Source organism: Pristis pectinata, chromosome 3, assembly GCF_009764475.1.
Source record: "Pristis pectinata isolate sPriPec2 chromosome 3, sPriPec2.1.pri, whole genome shotgun sequence".
Taxonomy (NCBI): domain Eukaryota; kingdom Metazoa; phylum Chordata; class Chondrichthyes; order Rhinopristiformes; family Pristidae; genus Pristis; species Pristis pectinata.
Window position 1 is genome coordinate 112,193,833 of NC_067407.1, and position 16,382 is coordinate 112,210,214.

The 16,382-nt window shown below is 38.9% G+C and overlaps 1 protein-coding gene across 2 annotated transcripts in view; it reads left to right on the forward strand.

Annotated features, from left to right (window-relative positions):
- Positions 1 to 16,382, forward strand: part of mark1 (MAP/microtubule affinity-regulating kinase 1) — a 145,855-nt gene that overhangs the window by 2,017 nt on the left and 127,456 nt on the right. For both annotated transcript variants that reach the window (XM_052012057.1, XM_052012056.1), the window contains exons 3-4: positions 46 to 249; positions 1,124 to 1,177. In XM_052012057.1, the coding sequence (XP_051868017.1) occupies positions 46 to 249; positions 1,124 to 1,177 (258 nt within the window). The remainder of the gene's footprint in view (positions 1 to 45; positions 250 to 1,123; positions 1,178 to 16,382) is intronic.

Sequence of the window (16,382 nt, forward strand, 5' to 3'; positions counted from 1 at the left end):
TAACGTGAAATACTTCATGTAATATGTACCTGACTAATTTTGCAGCACACTTCTCTTGATGGATATGGAGAACCACAAAGCCAGCCCTCCAAATCAAGTAGCAGACAAAATCTACCACGATGTAGGAACTCAGTGGCGTCTACGACTGAAGAGCAACCCCACATTGGAAATTATAGGCTGCTAAAGACTATTGGCAAGGGAAACTTTGCAAAAGTAAAATTAGCACGACATATTCTAACTGGAAGGGAAGTGAGTTTTATTTTGTTTATTTTAGCTTTATCAGAATCTCATATCCATTTCTGTCGTATTGGCAACATTTTGGAATTTCTTCATCTTGTATTCATATATTTGAAAGTATTTCAATGTTAAGATTTTTTTTATAAATTTTAACAATCTTTATTTGAGTTCCTCTGCATTTGGTTTGTTGGTTCTGTTGACCTGGAATCATACTGATTGTTTTGGTGTGCCTATGGCAGAGTGAAACAGACATATGGTCCACATTGATGATATGTGGGCCAAAGCAATAATAGCTCAAATGTTGCTGTTCTCTTCCTTATCTCTGGTATCTTTTGGTGGATACAGCAAGGTTTTCTGATGTGCTTCTGAGATGACATCAGAATCATTGTTGGTATTCTAATATGCTTAAGAAATAAAACAGAATGCTACAAAATTTTAACTGTAGATTCTGTGAGTTTTGCTTCCTGTTTATCTTAATCTTTAGACAAATTTGTTGCCAATTATATTAGAAGCTAAACTATTTCTGATTTGTGCTCAGATTTTAGTGATTATTTCTGTTGAAGATTAACATAGGATATATTAAGGTAAAATGATTTGTTTAACTTTCAATAAAAGAAAAATGTTTAAATCTCAGTATCTAAATAACTCCAGGACTTAACCTTACAGATGCTTTTCCCAAAATGCTTGCTTTATGAAGTATTGCTGCAACCAAGAACTGAGCAGATTTCAGTGTCAGGCAGTTCTGAAACTTAAACCTGTGGCTACCTAAGAGTAAAATGAGTACTGATGCTACTCATCTTTGAGTTCATGCGTTTTAGCTAAAAATATTTTAAATATAAAAAATTTAAACGAACATTCTGTTAATTACTGTCAAAATCATTTTCAGGTTGCTGTTAAAATAATTGACAAAACACAGCTCAATCCTACCAGTCTACAAAAGGTAAGGCTTACAAGTTCACTCTTGCTGCTGCTTTCATGGAGACAAACCAAGAAAATATAAATGATCTTGTTTTGTGTCACTAAAGTATAATGATTTTGTACATGCAAACAAAGGGAAATGTAACTTTGTGAACTTGGAAATTATGCAGGCATAGTCCTGAAGTATTGTTACAGTGCACCATAGTGTAAACCATGTCTTGATAAGGAAGTGGTAGCTGGTTATGTGCAGAAAGTTTGTTTCACCTCCATGTATTGTTTTCAAAGGATGAGTGGTTACAGCTATTAACCCTTCAATTGGGAGTTGAATATTATTGTGAGGAAGAATGTTATTATGTTACTATTACTCCAGTGGTTATATGAACAATATTGTTTAAGTATCATAGTGGAATTTCAGCTCCAAAATGTGATTGTGACTTTTCATTCATTTGTATGTTACCATTTACTGGATATTAGATATAACTCTACTCTGGCAAAGTAGTTGTGTTTTTTTTACAGAATGTGATTGGTTGTTGTGCCTCAAAGTACTGGATTTTTAATTGCTGAAGGTGCCTGTTTTACATTAGAGTAGTATGTTGTGAAAATTAAGTAGCAAATTTAGTGATCCAAAGGATCCAACTTGGATTGTTCATGTGTTTTAAATTTTACACATTTTTTCAATGAAAATCTATTGCAAAGTTATAGAAGGATATTCTCTTTTTCCTAAGAGCTGTTTTTTTTTGTGGTATTTATGTTGAGAACCATTAAACTGTTTTTGAGTTTGGTTCAGATAGCGGTGGAAAACATTATACATTAGATCGACATTGAGGGGATGTTGGTTTTGGAAGAACAATAAATTAAGGTATTAGTCAAAAATTGCTGTATGGTGCTTAAAAGAACACATTACTTATGAAAATGTCTTTGCTCACCAATTTTTTGGGAAGGCTGATGAGAGTGTATATCTTTACAGAATATGTTGATTTGATATTTGTATGCAGATTAAGTTTGATCAAGATATTAATGTGTAAGTAAAGTATAAAGGGTTTCACAATATGCTATGAAAAGAGTCTATCATCAAATATTGATATAATGACATGCCTGTAAATTGTTCATTATATGCATTTCAATATTTTCTTCTTCAATTTTCATAAAGTCCATTTCAAAATATCATGGATGCAACAAGAGCAAATCCTTCCTGAATTCTTCAGCTTATGATCCAAAAGGAAGGGAATAGGATTGTGTGGAGTGCAAACATAGGCTCATGACGTTGAACCTACAGCACAAAATAACCTCCAATGTAAAAAATAATCACTTTGTTTTTTTGTGTTTGTCTGTAGTTTGACAAATTTAAAACAAAGCTGCATTATGTTTCAGGTGAATCTGTTGTGTGCTGTAAATGAATAGTGTGTTTTATGGTCATAATCCATATTGTTGTGTTACAATACCACGTACTCATATTTTGAGTATCGTAAGTATTTTGTGCAACTAGCTTTATTGATGAATAAACTGTAGCCTTTGGAAAGGCTTATGTTTAGTGATGGAGAGAAAGCTTTCAGTTGTATGAGGTTATAGGGCAAGCCGAGTGATGTTGAGTGGGTTAAACTGTTTGAATCCAGAAGCCGCCTTGTGTGAGTGGTATGAAGATGCATGCAGAAAAAAGAAAGAAAATTCAGCAATGTTTAATTGATCTGAAGGGTTGTTGTCTTTATTGTATTGTTAGAATCCCTTTTTTTCTAGGTCAGGTCAAAAATTGTAACTGTCCTTAAAAGATGTACATAACCTTACTGCTCTCATGAACATCAAAAGTGGGATTTTCTACTATTCACCTGACCTTTATGGATTGTGGCTGCTGGGAGAGATGTGAGAAATCCAAATTGTCTTGTTAATCTTTTCTCTAAGTCTTATTACAGCACACATTGTTCGTCATGCATAGGCTTTGCTATGAAGTAACAGGACACCCCTAGTAAGAGAACTGGTGGATATGCACAATGGAATACTCAGTGCATTAGGAAGTCTGTGTTGCATCTCAAGGCACGTTGAGAAGTGCAGCACCAAATAGAAGATAAGGAGGCACACCATAGAGCTTGGTGTGCCTCCTTATCTGCCCAGAAGCAATGCTCAACTCTGTACACGCTTATAGACTCAACTACAGTGCAATATCTGGCTGATGCAATGATTTCCTTTGCAAGAAGCATCAGTTACTCAATGCCAGAATAAAGCTTGGAAGTGAAAGCTCAGATTGCACATGTAAGCTCAAGTTGCTGCAGTGGAAGCTTAGACAGCTGTTATGAGATAAATACAGAATGTGCTGGAAACACTCAGGAGGTCAGGCAGCATCTGTGGAAACAGAAACAGATTTAACATATCAGGTTGAGAATTTTTCATCAGAACTGCGAAGGAGAGAAAACAAATTAATATTGAACATAAATTGCCTATCATGGGTCCGGAGTAGAGTGTTGAAAGAGCTTGCAGGGTTCAGAAGCTGTTCTCCCAATTGATTACAAGTATTGCGGAAGTGTTACCTTGGGAACATAGCCGTGGCCATGGGAACCTGATCCTGTTGTCCTACCTCAGAACACATTCACTCTGCCACCCCTGCTTCTCCACCAGTGATTCTGCTTGTCATGCTGAGTCGTGGACTGCTGCTGCTTGTGCTGAGTCAGTGTGGTCAGCAACAGGAGCTGTAGGTCATTGAGTTGCTTGTGTTGGTCCTCTGAAGCCATCTGCAGCCTCCTCTACTTTCAGCTGGGGCTACTGGAGAACCATGGCCTAGGACTGGTTAGAAGCAGAGGAGCACAAGACCATTGGAATGCACAAGGATGATCGGCTTATGGTTGTATTCAGTAAGACATGATCCAAACTTTGGTTTGGAGTATATACATTTTGTTGGCTTTTATTTTTACACTTAGCAGGCAGCTGGTGACTAGAGTATTTGGAATTTTTAAAAAAAATGAAAAAATACTGGAAAAACTCAGCAGTTCAGACTAACTGGTTCGCTTTCACAAATGAAGTCTGACCCGTTAAATTTTCTTCAAGCATTTTCTGTGTTCTCTTTCCAGCATCTGCAATTTTTTTTTGATTTTCATTTGCTAGGATATTTTGAGATTGTCCTGACCAGTTTTGCACTCCAATTAGTTTATCACAGACAACCCAGGAAGAAAGTGTTTTACCTAGGTTGTCTTCCTTCCTCCTCCCACTGCTTCTTCCTCTTCATTCTCATGTTCTTCCAGCTGATTGTATAGCAGACTGCAGGGGCTGTCCCCATGTGAGAACAAGTTGTGCAACAGGCAACTGATCATTGCAAATCTCGACTCCACTGTGCCAGGTACTGCAGAGAAACTCTGGATCAGGGCAGGCAGTGGAAATGTTATTTCTACGTGGCAGTGGTTTGGTTTGTCACATTTTGCACTGTGCTCGGTGTATGCATTCCAGAAACATATGAGTGGTTAGTGCACTAGAAACATAAGTCCTACTGTCAACGGATAGCCTTTGCTGTCCAGGGCTGACCCCTTCACTTGCCGTGGAGACTTGGGTGCAGCTCATGCTGCAGAATGAAGACAGCACCACACTGCCAATGTACGAGGCACAACCCATACAATTCCCTTTGGTTTTGGGTAAAAAGCAGAGTTAACATATGTACTCTGTAAAGCAATATATATGCTGTCAGTGGCATCCGGTGCTAAAGAAAGTTTGCAATCCTGAAAACAGAAAAATGCATTCCCTCTGCATGGCAAGAGGGAAAGAAATGTTATTACCTCTTTGAGTAAACATTTCAGTGACACATCCTGTATCGGCAAGATGTTGCAGACTTCTCCATCTCCAGCCCATAAGAAGCTAAGTGCATTGACCTTGATGATTTCCAGCCATGTGGCCTGTTCCCTGCTCTGAGGTTACTGTCGTGGCATATTTCAATCTGGAAACCCAACTGAATTGGAGGCATCTTGCTGCCTTCCAATTTTTACCCTGGGGTATCTTTGCAGTGCAACAAATTCCATCTTCCATTGAACAATTGTGACATTTTGTGGCTTGGTTTTCACTGAGTACAATTTTTGTCTTTTATAGTAGCTGGCACGATTGCTAGAGACAGCAGTGTTGACCCCAGGAGGTGTCTGGGTATACAGCAGGCAGTTCCAGAGCCAGCATCTTGTCTGTAGATAGGAGGGTTGTTCATAAACACCTGGTTTTTAATGGCCTCTTGTGTGGGTGCTTTCTCCTTACTTCAAGTCTTCTAGCAACCTGCCTTGCTCAGTTTGCTTCTTCTTTCAGTCATGATGTACTTAGTTCCATGGGAAAGCCAATGCTTGCAGTTATGTTTGATAACTCCTGGCTTGTGCAGAAACCTTGAAAGCAAAAAAAAAGGTGATTAGCATTTGTCACATTGTTTTTTATAGATTTTTGCAAATTAAAACATCTCAATGAACAAAATATTTATGGAATTGCAGCAACAGCCAAATGAAATCACCTAACAATTAACTATTGCTATTCATGACATCTTTTAAATTGTATCAATGAAGAAGGAGATTGGTGAGTTGGAGTGTTATCATTGGGGTTCCTTCCCATACTTAGCATATTTAGCTGCAGTTTGAAGAAAGGGTGTGATTGAACCTTGATCTCCAAGATGGCAACACTGGCATCAAATCAAATTTAGGTGCTGATAAATCTTGTAATCTACATACTTCTGATAAATATTATGGGAGCACCCATTAATGCTTTCAGTGTAAGAACTTCTAATGTGATTCACAGTAGAGCCGAATTGTGCAAGTGTGCATTGGAGGCCATTTTGGTAACCAAACGATGGCTATAGTGAACATAATTTTGGGTGTCCCATATTTCTGGAGTATTCAAGTGAAAGATTCACCTTTTTAAGGCTTAAAAAATTTATTTTCTTTTTTTTTGTACTATGGCTTGGAAATCCATCCTCCCATCAAAATAAAGATCCATCAGGCTTGGTTTATTCAGAAAAAGAAGTTTCAAAGGAAAAACTGTGTGAATGAACATGTTATTGTTAACACAATCTATTTCAAGATTTTTCTAAGATTATTAATTTACTTTTTATACCCTCCTTTCTCATCCAATGTTGAATTCTTAAAATATTTCTGATGTTCAATAAATTTAGTTTATGATTTTCTTAAGGTGCCATTCATAAGACATTTTAAAATCCGTCAACAGAGTGTCTTTTATGTTTGTGCTATGTACACACTCCTTATTCTAACCACAGGTAGTGCAATGAATATGGAGAAACAAACAGCTGCTGAAATGTGTGCAACTGGTTTATTCAACTGTCTAATTGCACTGTGTATGTGCTCAAATGTCGAACATACATGGTGAGTTTACAAATCCAACAGCGATATTACTAGGTGTTATGTAAAAAGAAATCTTATGATACGGGTTGAATTCTTAAGAAGAGAAAATGCCCTTTTTGCTTGCTGATGTGTTAGTAGTAAATCTTATGCTCATAGTGTGACTTCTGAATAATTATTTGATTGATTAAGATATATTGGGCAACATTTTGAAACTATGAAAAATGTTGAAAAATGTAGATGGGTGGGTTAGTAAGTTCGCAGACCATACAGAGATTGGTGGTGTTGTGGATAGTGTAGAAGATTGCCAAAGGATACAGTGGGATATAGATCAGTGCAGATATGGGTGGAGAAATGGCAATTGGAGTTTAATCTGGCCAAGCGTGAGGTGTTGCACTTTGGGAGATTAACAGTGTACTGTACCTTTACATTTAATGGCAAGACCCTTAGTAGTGTTGAGGTACAGAGGGAACTTGGGGTCCAAGTCCATAGCTCCCTGAAAGTGGCTGCACAGGTTGGTTGATAGGGTGGTAAAGAGGGCATATGGCATACTTGTCTTTATTAGTTGAGGTGATGAGTTCAAGACTGATAAAGTTATGTTGCAGCTTTATGAAACTCTAGTTAGGCCACATCTGGATATTGCATTCAGTTCTGGTTGCCCATTATAGGAAGGATGTGAAGGCTTTGGAGAGGGTGCAGAAGAGGTTTAACAGGATGCTGCCTGGTTTAGAGAACATGTGCTATAAGGAGAGATTGGACAAACTTGGGTTGTTTTCTCTGGAGTGGTGGAGGCTGAGGGGAGATCTGATAGAGGTTTATAAGATTGAGAGGAATAGATAAACAGCCGGTATCTTTTTCCCAGGGTCAAAATGTCTAATTCTAGAAGACATGTATTTAAGGTGAGATGGGGGTAAGTTCAAAGGAGATGTGTGGGGCAGATTTTGTTTTACACAGGGTGGCGGGTGCCTGGAATGTGCTGCCAGGGGTGGTAGTGGAGGCAAATACAATAGAGGCATTCAAGATGCTGTTAGATAGGCACGTGAATGTGCAGAGAATGGAGGGATATGGGCATTGTGAAGGCAGAAGGGATTGGTTTAGTTTGCCGTTTAATTAGTTCAGCACAACATTGGGGGTCGAAGGGACTGTTCTATGTTCTATTTATAATAATGAAATAACTTTCCTGCACGGCAAGCTGTTAATCACAAAGCAATTGTAAACAAATGAGCCATCCTGCATTGGTTTAAATACACCATAATTCTGTCAGCAAAATAGGAACATTGGAAATGGAAGGTTAGCAAGAAAACTTATTTTGTTACTGTCTTAGTATTTACATAATTGGTTTGTGCCTAGCTATTTAAAAATAACTGGTGTAGAAATCCTCCCACCTTTGTTTTCATGCGTCGAAGCAGGATTCCGCAAGGACCTGTACTGATTTAATACTTGGCTTTAAAGCAGGTGCTAGGCCTTCCCTCTGGTAGGGCAGATCAACATAGAGATAGCAAGGCGAGAGGTAGAAGAACGTTGTAGGGTTTGGGTGATTGAGGTGAAGATTGTGAATGAGAGGCGTTGCTGGCTTAGGAGAACATAAGAGTGTGCAAGGGAGATACTCAAAGAGCCTGAGATGAAAACAGACTGTCTTGTTGAGATACTTGTTGAGACTATCTTGTTGAGGCGGTATTGGGAGTAGAAAAGTCTGGCAAGATATCTGAGGAGTCTGGAGATGAGATAGGAGGGAATGGAGGAATAATTTGTGCAGTGGGTTGCAAAGGAGATAAGAGGGAAGATTGGCAACATCAAGGAGAAGATCAATTGGGGGAGGTGGTTGGGAATATGTTAATTGGGTTGTGGAGAACTTGGACAAGTTGAAGGATGTCATCACTTCAGATGAGCAAACAGCAGCTTAAGGAAGATCAAAATATTCCAATTGCAAATGAGGTTGCAGCTAGTTCTAAACATAATAGGGTAGTATTAGTGGGAGATTTTAACTTTCCTAATATTGACTGGGCCAATCACAGTGTGAAAGGCTTGGACTGAGTGGAATTTGTGAAATGTGTCCAAGAAAGCTTCCTTGATCAATATATAAAGGAACCTACTAAGTGACAGAAGTGTCTGTCGGTGAGCACTTTGGGACCAGAGACCATAATTCTATGAGTTTTATAATAGTTATGGAGAAGAATACGGTCAGTTTACAAGTTAAGGTCCTGAACTGGGGCAGAGCAAATTTTGGAGCCATTAGACGGGATCTTGCAGTGGTTACTGGGCAAGATTGTTTGCAGGGAAAGGAACGTCTGCCAAGTCTGGCAATGAATATGGACTTTAGCAAGGCCTTCAACGAGGTCCCTCATCGCAGGCTAGTATGGAAGGTTAAATCTCATGGTATCCAGGGGGAGATAGCGTATTAGATTCATAATTGGCTCAGCGGTAGGAAGCAAAGGGTGATGGTCGAGGGTTGTTTCTCAGACTGGATGCCTCTGTCTAGTGGTGTGCCACAGGTGTCGGTGCTGGTACCTTTGTTGTTTGTAATTTATATAAACAATTTGGATGTGAATGTACAAGGCATGTTTAGTAAGTTTGTGGATGATACTAAAATAGGTGGTGTTGTAGAAGATTATCAAAAATTACAGGGGGATCTTGATCAGCTTGGTATGTGGGCTGAGGATTGGCAAATGGCTTCCAATCCAGATAAATGTGAGGCACTGCTTTTTGGGAGATCAGATCAGGGTAGGACTTATACAGTGAATGGTAAGACCCTAGGGAGCGTTATGGAACAGAGGGATCTCGGAGTGCAAGTGCATAGTTCACTGAAAGCAGCATCACAGGTATATAGGGTGGTGAAGAAGGTGTTTGGCACACTGGCCTTCAGTAAGGGCACTGAGTACAGGAGTTGGGAAGTTATGATGCAGTTAGATAAGACATTGGTGAGGTTGGAGTATTGTATACGGTTTGGTCACCCTATTATAGGAAAGATGTTATTAAACTAGAAAGAGTGCAGAAAAGATTTACCAGGATGTTGCTTGGACTTAGGCTCTGAGTTATAAGGAGAGTTTTCATAGACTAGGACTTTATTCCCTGGAACGTAAGAGATTGAGAGGTGACCTTATAGAAGTATATAAGGTCATATGTGTGGTGCATTTTATAGAATCCGAATTAGGTTTATTATCACTGATATGTTTCATGAAGTTTGTTTGTTTTGTGGCAACAGAACAGTGCAAGACATAAAGACATAAAGATTAATATAAGTTACAAAAATAAATACATAGTGCAAAAGAGGAATAATGAGATAGTGTTCTTGGGTTCATGGATCATTCAGGGCATAGAAAGGGTGAAAGTATATAGTCTTTTTCCCAGGGAGGAAGTGCTAAAAACAAGAGAGCATAGGTTAAAGATCAGAGGTGAGAGATTTAAAAGGCAGATCGGGGCAGCTTCTTTATGCAAAAGCTGGTAGGTATTTGGAATGAGCTGCCAGAAATAGTGGTTGAGGGGGGCACATTAGCAACATTTAAAAGCCATCTAGATAAGTACATGGATAGGAGAGGTTTAGAGGGCTGTGGGCCAAATGCAGGCAGATGGGACTAGCTCGCTGGGCAGCACAGTCGGCGTGGAAGAGTTAGGCCAAAGGGCTCGCTTCCATGCTCTACGACTCTATGGCATTCTCAGGCACTGCCAGATTCCTCAGTAGTTGCTTTGAGTAGGGATGGGCCCTTTGGCTAATGTTGGAGGAAGTTATAACCTTTTAGTTGAGGCATGCTTCTCCAGTAGAGGATCAAGCTTTCATCGGTTTTATATATACAATATAAAAAAAAATCACAAGCAATGCTATAGTGCATTTTATAGAATCAGAATTAGGTTTATTATCACTGACATGTTTCATGAAATTTGTTGTTTTGTGGCAGCAGAACAGTGCAAGACATAAAGACATAAAAATTAATATAAGTTACAAAAATAAATGCATAGTGCAAGAGAGGAATAATGAGTTAGTGTTCATGGGTACATGGATCATTCAGAAATCTGATGGTGGAGGGGAAGAAGCTGTTTCTGAAGCATTGAGTGTGGGTCTTCAGGCACCTGTATCTCCTCCCTGATGGTAGTAACTTGAAGAGGGCATGTCCCGAGTGGTGAGGGTCCTTAATGATGGATGCCGCCGCCTTGAGGCATTGCCTGCAGATCGCATTTATGGTGGGGAGGGTTGTGCCCGTGATGGAGTTGGCTGAGTCTACAACCCTCTGCAACCTCTTTCAGTCCTGCACTAACTAAGGTTATTGTAACCCGCAGTGGCTTCTGTGCTGTTAATGATAGATATAAAAATATATTCTAAGTAGAATTCTACACCAGGTTATTTTTAATTCTTTGAAAGAACACGTGTCAATGTCACTATTTTCACTAATTTATTACTTTAAAAAATGAAGATAAAATATTGGAATCTTTTTGAAAATATCTTGTCACAACCACAGCAATTAGCCATTAAATCTTACTCTAGTTTTGCTTCTGTTTACTCGAATTTATGATGCTTATAGAGCACAACCTTACTTGTTTAGCTGCTAATTTGACCTGTCCCCTTAAGGTTTTGGATCCCAAATGGGGAAATAGTTCAAGTAGACTGAGATCAGTCAGAGTTTAATTGCTATGTGATGGGGGAAGTTTGCAGGTTGCCAGGTGCTTGTAATTTTATAGCCCCAGGTTAGAAACAAAACCGCATACACTTTGTTCTAATTGGCATACGACATTTGTAATTGTGGTAAACTTGTACATGAATTGTACACTTAAGAACTTGGTAGAGATTAGTGTTTTTTTTTTGAGAAACAGTCCCATATTTAATTGTCCATTGTGGAAGTCCCAATCCAATATCAAGAAAGAAATGCTTGGAATAAAAGTGAAAATAATCCACTTACGCTTGCAGAAATTTACTTTGACTCATTTTGAACATTTCTTCACAAACAAAATGTCTCTCTTGCCAAAGAATTCTCTATTTTACTGTAATTCCCCTCTGATGCTTCTGGAATCTGATGAAAACACAGTTAACCTGGTTTTTAATAATCAATGATTTTATCCAATACTGTGCAGCATTTTAGTGTACAAATAACAAAAGAAACATTTTCTTAATTACTTAGAAATCTGGCATTTGTGGTTCTATTTACACTCCTTGCAGGTAATATTTTTCTTGTGTCTATTCTGGCCTATGTGTTCCTGGGCAGTCAATTAATTGTAATAACAAATACATTGCAGTGAAAGCTTTCTTGTGTTTTTAGAACATGCAGAGTGCATTTTTTTTAAAGGAAGTGTCTTGTATTGGTGAATCCAAAAAAAGATGTAGGTTTTGTGCGGGAATGGTGTTAATTACAAGTAGCAAGGCTTTTAATACTGGTCTGTTTATTCATTTAAGCAATAGGGAAATCTGACATTTCACCTAAAGCTGGAAATGCAGGACTGGTTGATAGGCAATTCTTGTTGCTTACTCATTCTTACAATGCCACCTCTGATTCATTTGATGTGACTACAGATGCGATTTCAGCTGACTACCTGTGTATTTAAGTGAAGAATACCTTCACTGTTTACATATTTACACGTCTTGTTGTTTCCTCTCTTTTCCCTGCACAATCTGTTGTGGTACACTGCAGAAGGGGATTAGACAGAAGCAGAATCATGATAAATCTTTAGTGGTGCATTTTCCATTACAATATGTTGGACACTTATCTTCTGAGCTAACCAGAAGAGGAGACTTCCTGACTTTACTGTGTTATTGGAAAATACGTGCACTTGTCCTTCATGCTTTGTGCAAATTCTGTCAAATCCAGTGGTTTAAAAAACAATGTGCTCTTGATTTCATATTTATTTTAACTCTTTTTGAGTTAACATTAAGTTCGATTTTATCTTCTCTCAAAGGAGATCTTGTTAAATATTGCAGACAACATCCTTTTCATTCGCCGTCAAAGCACCTGATTTTTGTTGCTTTCTATTTTAATTATTAGATAGAGACATACAACACAGAGACAAGCCTTCAGCCCACCATATCATTGCTGACTATCAAGTACTCATTTATACTACTCCCATTAGGTAATTCAAGTACCAGCCTCAACTTTGTGTCTCTTGATTTTTAGCCAGTCTATTTCCATGTTTATATGTGTATGTTTTTTGGATGGGAAAATAAAAAGATCTGATGATAATAGAGATACTGGATTCAAATCTAATCAAAGGGCACCTGGAAAAAAAATGACAAAAGGTGAGTAGGAGCAGTAGGGGAGAAGGGGGAAATGAAGCAAAGATGGTGGTCAGGAAGTTGGAATAAAATGGGGATAAAAAGGAGTAAATATTGTGAAGGACGTTATATTGTCTGTTCCTGTGGATGCTGTCACCATTGATGTTCAATTCCATTGATTGATTTCCTTGAGACTGCTGGATTTGCGTGAAGGTAATCATTTGATTTGCTGTTTTGTGAGTGTGCTCTTGAAAGTTTCAGAACTCTTGTCTTCCATTCCTGCATTTGATGATGCAGACCATGTGCCCTGAGAGTTGCTGTTCAGGTTCTTTGTCGAAAACATAAGACTTTTCACATCTTTAAATAGGTAACATATCCTTAAACTGAATAACATATCCTTACCCTTCTTCAGAGCAGATTTTGATGACTCAAAATTTCTTCATACTTGTGTACAGTAAGCGGTGCTGCAAGGCCAGCTTTTATTGTCCATCCTTAATGGGTTGCTAGGCTGCAGCTTGGGGCTGTTAAAGAGTCAACCAAATTACTTTTAATAGCAATTGGTAGTTTCAATGTCACCACTATTGATTTAATTTCAACTTTTATTTAATCATTCTAAATGCCTTGGCCATGAGGGTGGGATTAAAGCCTTGTGTCTCTGGATCAGTAGTCCAGACCTTTGGTTGCTAGTCCAGTAACTTAAGCATACAGTATATGTTTCTGCTCCATATATGCCAGCTTGTCAAGGAATATTAAAATTGGATTTTTAAAAAAAAGGTCTAATCACAAGTTGGTGTCCACTATCCCCTGCCAACTTCAACCTCTCCACTTCTGTCAACAGAAATATATATATTTTTAAAATTAAATCACTCCCTGACCTTCTGAATTCCAAGGAATACCATCCTAATTTGTAGAAACTCTCCAGTATTTTAATGCTTGGAATCCAGATATCATTCTTGTAACTCAATGTTGCCCCGTCCCCTGTTTGAACATAGAAACAAGAAAATTGGCTCTCATTGTTTCTCTAAATTTGCAGCTAATGAATCTTCATGGAGGAAGTATGCATGCAAACATTATGTGAGAGTAATATTAAGGTTAATGGTGATGTTAACCAGACTTGAATATTTTGTTATTGAGGCAATGGGATGCTAAGGCAAATGATTAGTGAGAGAATAATGGGCATAGTTCATTAACCATGACAACTGTGACTGTCAAAGGAAGTCAGGGACAGCATAAAAGCAAAAGAGAAGGCATACAATATGGTGAAGATCAGTGGGAAGCCAGAGGATTGGGAAGCCTTTAAAAACCAACAGTGGACAACTAAAAAAGCTATGGGGGAGGGGAGAGAGGATGAAATATGAGGGTAAAGTAGCTAACAATATAAAAGAAGATTGCAGAAGTTTTTTAGATACATAAAGGGTAAGATAGAGGCAAGGTACTGCTGGAGAGGTAGTAATGGGGAACAGAGAAATGATGGAGGAACTGAATGGTACTTGGCATCAGTCTTCACAGTGGAAGATATCAGTAACATACCTGAAATTCAAGAGAGACTGGGCAGAGGTGAGGGTAGTGGCCATTACTAAGGAGAAGGTGCTGAGGAAGCTGAAAGGCTTGAAGGCCGATAAATCACTTGGACCAGAAGGACTACACCTGAAAGTTCTGAAAGAGGGAGTTGAAGAGATTGTGGAGGCAATAGTAGTGGTCCTTCATGAATCACTGGAGTCATGGAGGGTCCCAGAGGACTGGAAAATCACAAACCCTCCTGTTTAAGAAGGGAAGGAGGCAAAAGACAGGAAATTATAGACTGGTCAGTAAGATTTTAGAGGTCATTATTAAGGATGAAATTCCAGAGTATTTGGAAGTATATGATAAAATAGGGTGAAGTCAGCATGGTTTCATTAAGGGGTGATCTTGCCTGACAAATCTACTGGAATTCTTTGAGAAGCTAACAAGCAGGTTAGACAAAGGAGAGTCAGTGGACGTTATTTACTTGGATTTTCAGGTGGCCTTGGGCAAGTTGCTGCACACAAGGCTGCTAAACAAGATAAGAGCCCGTGGTGTTAGAGGCAAGTTACTAGCGTGGATAGAAGACTGGCTGATTGGCAGAAGGCAGAGATTGGGGTAAAGTGGTCCATTTCAGGGTGGCTGCCAGTGATGAGTGGAGTTCCGCAGGGGTCAGTGTTGAACCACAGCTTTTCCCTTTGTACGTTAATGATCTGGATGAAAGAACCGATGGCATTGTGGCCAGGTTGTGTTACGGAGGGACAGGTTGTGTTGCGGAGGGAGGGAGTCTTCAGAAGGACTTGGACAGGTTGGGAGAGTGGGCAAACGAGTGGCAGACAGAATACAGCGTAGGGAAGTATGGCGTTATGCACTTTGTTTGGAAGAATAAAGGTGTAGACTATTTTCTAAATAGGGAAAGAATTCAGAAATCGGAGGTGCAAGGGGACTTAGGGGTCCTAGTTCAGGATTCCCTTGAAGTTAAGTCAGTAGTAAGGAAGGCAAATGCAATGTTAGCATTCATTTCAAGAGGACTATAATTTAAAAGCAAGGATGTACTGCTGTGGCTTTATAAGGCATTGGTCAGACCACATTTGGAATATTGTGAGCTATTTTGGCCCCTGTATCTAAGGAAGGATGTGCTGGCCCTGGAGAGGGTCCAGAGGAGGTTCAAAAGAATGATCCCAAGAATGAAAGGCTCAATGTACAAGGAGCGTTTAATGGCTCTGGGCCTGTACTTGATGGAATTCAGAAGGATGAGGGGGTATCGCACTGAAACTTCTGAATATTGAAAGGCCTGGATAGAGTGGATGTGGAGAGGATGTTTCCGTTAGCAGGAGAGTCTAAGATCTGAGGTACAGCCTCAGAATAAAGGGATGTCCCTTTAGAACAGAGATGAGGAGGAATTTCTTCAGCCAGAGGGTGGTGAATCTGTGGAATTTGTTGCCACAGAAGGCTGTGGAAGCCAAGTCATTGGGTGTATTTAAGACTGAAATTGATTGGTAATGGTGTTAAGGGTTATGTGGAGAAAGCAAGAGAATGGGGTTGAAAAAGAAAATAGCCATGATTGAATGGTGAAGCAGACTCAATGGGCTGAATGGCTTATTTCTGCTCCTCTATCTTACAGTCTTACATTCACCATCATGCTACTGAATGGACTTTGGCCCATCTGTTTCTGTTGAAGGAAGGAAAAAAATAGAGGTATTGAAGGTACCTCTACAGATTTCATGGCAGCTTTAGCAAGTTAAAACTGGCTTTAGTTGGTACCAGTTGCTGCTGAATTTTAGAATTAAATTGGTCTGTTTAAATTAGAATCCATATTCAAGAAGGACTCGGGACCATTTTCCAAATCTCCATCACTTGCTGATGGAATTGCGACACTATTGTTTCATCATAGCTGTGAGACCTGGTTTTCATGTGGCTGTCAGTTCATGATAATAAAATGTGCAATTTATTTTAAAAGATAGAAGAATCAACGAATTGATGTTTTGACCACACACAATATTGTTGCACTTTCATTATCTACTAAGTGCAGTGATCATGAATTGGTATATAAATATATTGTTTTAGGAGGATTTGGGTAGTTAATTTTTGCCACATTTTACCACAGTTCACAGATGTTTCTGCTGAGCACTGATAAGATTTGATTCTATACAACAGTAACTTCATTTTATATGTATTTATGTGTAATGCCATTTGATCCATGAATGATGTCTAATCTTGATTAGCTGTAGTAATTA